The sequence below is a fragment of the Euphorbia lathyris genome, chromosome 3, assembly GCF_963576675.1.
Source record: "Euphorbia lathyris chromosome 3, ddEupLath1.1, whole genome shotgun sequence".
Classification (NCBI taxonomy): domain Eukaryota; kingdom Viridiplantae; phylum Streptophyta; class Magnoliopsida; order Malpighiales; family Euphorbiaceae; genus Euphorbia; species Euphorbia lathyris.
The window spans coordinates 103,273,242-103,279,739 of NC_088912.1; the positions used below are offsets into that span (position 1 = coordinate 103,273,242).

Below are 6,498 nucleotides of genomic sequence, written 5' to 3' on the forward strand. Positions count from 1 at the left end.
TCATGAACATTATAATCGAGTTTGTTCATGGACCTATATCCAATAAAAAAACTTTCGAGACGAATTTCATCATGCAAAAGCTCAGCTGATTTATAATTCAAGTCGAACATGGTCGAGTTTTCATCGAGCCGAACATCGAGCTATTCATGAGCGGCTCCTCTCATTTTACAGCCTTTTGAATCTAAAAGGAATCATTTGAGGGGGAAAATCCAAATAAATAACTAAAAGAGTTTCTATCATTTTGACGCAACTAAAACGGCCCGGTGCACTACGCGTCTCCGCTAAGCGAGGGCCTGGGGAGGTATCCCACCACAAGGGTGTATTGGGGGGAAAGCCTTTCCCTGCCAATTTTTTTGGCAAGAGGCCACTCCTAAGACTCGAATCCGTGATCTCTCGGTCACACGACAACAACGTTAACCATGACCTCTCAATCACAACTAATGCTAACAAAATAAAACAGATAAAAGTTATAAGCAGATAAACAGAATAGCAGTTAACCATAAACAATTTTAGCATTCTCAGTTCCAGATTCATAACATATGCTTTTGGATCTCATATTCCACAAAATTAAACTACTCACAGGAAAATAAGGTATGAAGTAGAACTAGTTATACACGAGTATCCATAACGACATTCTCGTTCAGAAATTACGGAAACATATAAGAGACAGAGTGACAGTTTTGACAAGTGTCATTTAAAAACCTCATAACGAGCTAAGTTCCAACTTATAACCCAATATCTAGGAAGCACTGAAATGGGTACTCGTATGGTATGGGTGCGGGCGCGGCAAACATCATTTTTAAAAAATATGAGACACGGGTATGGCGGGGACACACCAAATTCATATATATATATCATAAATAACATATGCTTTAGGCTGTCATCATACTCAGTTCCAGATCCATAACATATGCTTTAGGCTGTCATATTCCACAAAATTAAACTACTCAAAGAAAAATAAGGTACAAAGTAGAACTATTTATACACGAGCATCCATAACGACATCGTTCAGAAATTATGGAAACATATAAGAGACAGAATGAGGGATGTTACGGTTTTGACAAGTGCCATTTCAAAATCTCATAACGAGCTAAGTTCCAACTTATAAACCAATATCTAGGAAGCACTAACACGGGTACTTTTACAGTACAGGTGCGGGCACAGCAAACATCATTTTTAAAATTTATGAGACACGGGTATGGCGGGGACACACCAAATATATATATATCATAAATAACATATGCTTTAGGCTGTCATCATTCTCAGTTCCAGATCCCTTTAGGCTGTCATCATTCTCAGTTCCAGATCCATAACATATGCTTTAGGCTGTCATATTTCAGAAAATTAGACTACTCACCAAGTAAAATAGGGTATGAAGTAGAACTATTTATACAGTGAGCATCCAAAACGACAATAGAGAAATTAGATAAACATATAAGAGAGAGCGAGTGAGGGATGTTACGGTTTTGACAAGTGCCGTTTAAAAATTTCATAGCAAGCTAAGTTCCAACTTATAATCCAATACCTAGGAAGCACTGACACGGGTACTGGTACGGTACGGGTGCGGGTGCAGCAAACGTCATTTTAAAAAATTATGAGACACGGGTATGGGGGGACACACCAAATTTATAGACATATATCATAAATAACATTCATTAGTCATTATAAACCATAAATAACATCCATAATAAGTCATTAATTCATCAAATAGTAATATTTAATACTTCAAGCGATTTAAACTGCCAAAAAAAGGGCCGCCTGCAATATTCTTTTCTTTAGATTTAGATTTCTTTTTTTATTTTTGTATATATCGATCCCTATTTTTTGTAAAATTATTAAAAGATACCTCTAAATTCTACTTAATTAGTTTAGAATCCCTGTCCCCGAACTGTCCCCATTAAACAAGAAAAGAAAAAGAGGGGACAATTATTTGGAGTGCAGGGTGCATGTCCCCGGAGTGTCCAGGAAGTGTCGGTGCTTCCTAGCCCGAACGGAAGTTTTCATTGTTTGTGTTGGTTTAGTTTACATAGGATGTATTAGGTAAGTAAAAAGAACACAGAACCAATAAGCGAACATGAATCCTTTACCACAAAAAGAGAAATACAACTCTGTAGCATCATATATCATGAAAATCCTAGAAACAAATTAAGCAACATAACCAATGTAGATAAAACGAAGCGACTATTAATGATTTTGAGCTAAAACAAGAAAAAACTTACTTAACATTCATTCCGACATGCCATCATCCTCATCACGTTCCATGTCACTAATATCAAGATCAGCCAGCAACTCGTCAAGAGCAACAGATGGTAAGTCTTCCCCATCAACTGTAGATGCCATCTCTGAAGGTTGATATTCTTTATTACGATACAAAGAAATATTGAACCTCAACTCAGGGTTCTCTTCCAAATCCCTCAAGAACTCTTCATATTCTCTGCTCGTCTTATCCGGGTCATATCTACCTCTAGACTCATCAACTTCCATATTAAGAGACTTCAGCTTCCAAGAACGAGGCTTGCCGCGTTTTCTTTGGCGCTTCTCTTCATAGCTCTTCTTTATCAAAATTGCTTCGGGAAGAACAAGGCCTTTGCACTTGTCTAGGTCAAAATTATTGCTGTTGGCAGCATATAAGTCGTATCCAAGTGCTTGATCACCAGGTTTTAGAATATGGCCAAGGTGTGTTTTCACAAAGAAAATATTATCATTCCTCCCAAAATCTGATAAACGGGCTACTTGGGCATCAGCTAAAACATACTTTGACCCTCCGACGATAACTTCTGGACCAGTGATGTCAACATCTAAAACAATATACTCCACAAGCTGCCTGCTAGTAAGTAGAGACTTAAAAGAAGTTTTCCAATACCGGTCCGCATCCAAATAGGCCTGTCTAAGCGTTAAGGGATCGAGTAAAGCTATGCTGTTTGTCACTTTTGTACAGATTACAATTGGACCAAGATTCCCTAAATTTCGTCGAACCTCTGGAGGCAGACAGATTAAATCTTCCCGGCAAATTGGAGAGATTTCCACAGAAAAAGTGTATTTGTAATTGTAGGTGCTAGTATGGGTATCATGGGATACAAGTTGCTTATCACTGCGACTCTTCACTGGTGCAACTTTACTTATAAAATCAACAAATTTCACACCATGACTTCGATTTCCGAAGAAAAAATCAATACCTTGATCCATCTGGTTGATTTTAATAGCACGGACAGCAGCATCATGCTTCAAAATCAGCTGCTCCAAGTAAAAAAATGTTCGCCTATGAGGAACATGCTGCCGAAGCTGGACAGATGCAACCCACTGATCAGGGTTAGCCTGAACTCTTGTGCAAGCATCGCACATTGTTTCCTGCTGAACAAACTCAGCATCAAATGTTTGTTCAAGTACTGCACCGGCAAGAACCTCTTTCTGAATTTTCAGCCTCAGCTTGATTCTTTTGGAATGTGGCTCAGTCCAAACAAATTCTGCATTTACCATCCTAACAGTTTTTGGCAAGTGCAGTGCCTTTATACAAAACGCCAACAACTGCTTGGACTCTAATTGGGCTCGGATCCAAGTGTTTGGTGGCTGAAGGTAGGTATCACACTCTGGGCAATGCCTAATAATCATATGCTTCTTCAACCCTTCAGTTATATCAACTTCTGAGCGCAAACACTTCACACACATATTAGCACTATTTGGTTGCATTGGAATGCCACATTTACAACATAACACACTTCCAACAGTTTGACGAACTACAAACATTCCTGCTTCTTCAGCCGCCATTGCTGTTCATGGGATAAAAAATATACAAAAATTAGTACAAACCAATAAGCTCGAAGAACTTAAGGAGAAAAAACAAACACTTGACCCATTGACACTAGCCAAAAAGCATAACAGAACAATAATTAGATAACATGGCAATTATTTAGCATTTACAAATAACATGTCTTAGGATGAAAAAATTATGAAAAAAGAAATATCATATTGGCATACATTAGTATAGTTGATACAGAAAATTGCACAATATAAAATCTACTTGCACCTTTTTGGGCCTTTTTTTTTCAATCCCATTTTACACCCAAGTACATAGATTTGGGGGCATCTTGCAGCCCAAAACCCCAATCTGACTGAGACAGGGGGCTGAAACCACCACTGATAGGGGTGGTTCTGGAGGCCAGGCCCCCTGGCACCCCTTTCTCCATCCCTGAAAAGAAATACTATATAACTACTAACTCCTTAGCTGCTAGAAAATAACGAAAACCAATATGATTAAGCATAATTAAGCATCATATCATTCATATATGATTCATATATTGGGACTGAAGCAAGAGAACAAAGGCAATAACTAAAGAAATAGGGGTTGAGGAGAAAATCATTTTAATTATAACTAACTTAAACTTAATTGTCTAGCTCAATGTTCAAAAACACACAAAATACTCCAATTCTCCGAAAGCAATGATACAAAAGTACATAATCTTGTTTACAGATTCAGAAAACCCATCCTATCATCTTACAATAATATTAATAATAAAAACATCCTACGTTTACCACAGGTGAATGAACAAAGTCTGCGATTAAAGGAAAATTGGATTCAAAATCAATTATAGGTATAAACTCAGTGGCGCAGTTCAATCGTTCAAATTGGAAACGCATACATATATATAAAATAACTAAAAGGACTTGCTTACTGTTGTTCATGATAGAGGAGTTCATAATCTGGAGGCGAATTGCAGGAAACAGAGGAGGCGCGGCCGTGGGGCTGGAGAGCGGAAGATGGAGGCTAGGTCTTTAAAAAAAATAATAATAATGGGTATATTTATATATAATTTTATTATATTCTTTTATTAGTTTTGGTAACCTTTATTTATTTATTGAGAAAATGTAACCTTTATTTTTTTATTTTAATATATATATATGGCATAATAGCCATTTAGATCCCCAAACTAAAGCTTCAAAGTTAATTAAGACCCTAAACGATCAAAATCATCAACCAAGTTTCTAAACTAATAAAAAATCATCAATTGAGTCCCCGTTCTAAACAAAAATGATTAATTGAGGCCTCATCGAAAATCATTCAGTTGAACAGTTTCAGACATTCTTCGTCAATCCCATTTTGAACCAACACAGAGATTATTACAGTCTATATCAAATAGTCACAGTTTCTAATTTTAGGTTAGGATGGGAACTCAATTGATAATTTTTGTTTAGTTCAGGGGCCTGATTGATAATTTTTGCTTAGTTCAGGGACCTGATTAATGGATTTAATATTTTCTTTTAAAGATAAAGTGTCAAAATACTTTTAATCGCTCCGAGTGAAAAACAATTTTACCCTTGATATTTATAAGTTGAATCGATTTCTAATACCAGTAAAACATCGGATATGTTGTTTCAGTATTCTACATCAGTTACATATTAGTTGTTTATGTTTTTTATAATTTCATAATAAAATTTGAGATTAATATTTTAAATTTGATAAAATATTTAGATTTTTTTTCCACTCTTATAGAGCACAATATAAATTTTTAATTTTTTATAAATTTTTTTTATCACATGTATACATATGTTTGTGATCAGTTACTAATGAGTGATAAAATGATGTACGTATTACAATGGAAATTTAAACAGACTCGTTTACTGTTATTTGAGTTTTTAATTAATTGTTATATCAGATCTTTCAAATATCAATTATATCTAAAATATTTATTATTTTATTAACACAGTTGCAAACAATCTGGGAGACTGAATATTTAAATATGCTAGATTCAAATTAACTATAAAAACAGCTTGAAATGTTTATTATGTTAATAAAACAGTTATAAACGACATGTCAAAATCAATGAAATTGTTTCAGTTTATTTACAAACTTGTTTAGAATATCCACAGTTGACTAATTATTAAATTAGTTTGTTGAAATTTTCTATTAGGTACGGATATATTGCTCTGTAATAATAGATGTTAAATTGTACGATTTTGAATGTTAAAAGTAAATTTGCACTTTCTCCAAAACAACAAATTTAGACCATATTCCTAATAAATCAGAACCTAAATATTTATAGACATATTCATGAACGGGATTTGGTCAGGCTTGGACCGCATCTAATCGTGCTTTGTATTTAACTTACTTATCGAAACCCAATCAAGCCTACATAATATTTACATCGAACTTAAGCTAGACTAAAAAAGTAATTTCCAAACATCCTAGCCTGTTCATCCAACTATTATATTTAAAAAAATAAAATAAATAAATAATAATTATTTCGATTGATAAATCTATATTTCGACTGGTTAACCATTAATGACTTTTCATAGTAAATATCACTTTAAATCTATAATTATTCATTTTAAAATAAATATATAGTTATTTAAATGTTAAATAAAAATATTTAACTTCAAATTTAATTAACAAAATCGCTAAAACAATTAAATTTTAAGTTATTTTAATATTTTTAAATTAAAAATTAAAAATAAATATGTATATTTATGTGTAATAATATATAATCGTTTTATAGTTTTCAA

At 34.0% G+C, this 6,498-nt stretch overlaps 1 protein-coding gene across 1 annotated transcript; it reads right to left on the reverse strand.

Annotated features, from left to right (window-relative positions):
• Positions 1-898: 898 nt before the first annotated feature.
• On the reverse strand, positions 899-4,793 carry LOC136224247 (uncharacterized). Its single transcript, XM_066012524.1, has 3 exons — positions 4,671-4,793; positions 2,220-3,767; positions 899-1,326 (listed from the first exon to the last, which is right to left on the reverse strand). The coding sequence occupies exons 1-2, from the start codon at positions 4,693-4,695 to the stop codon at positions 2,227-2,229; spliced, it is 1,566 nt and encodes a 521-aa protein (XP_065868596.1). The 5' UTR covers positions 4,696-4,793; the 3' UTR covers positions 899-1,326; positions 2,220-2,226.
• Positions 4,794-6,498: the final 1,705 nt, after the last annotated feature.

Coding starts and splice junctions, on each gene's coding strand:
- LOC136224247 (XM_066012524.1), bottom strand. CDS start 4,695: ATGAACTCCTCTATCATGAACAACA. Junction 3,768..4,670: donor CTCCTCTATCATGAACAACA/GTAAGCAAGTCC, acceptor TCCCATGAACAG/CAATGGCGGCTGAAGAAGCA.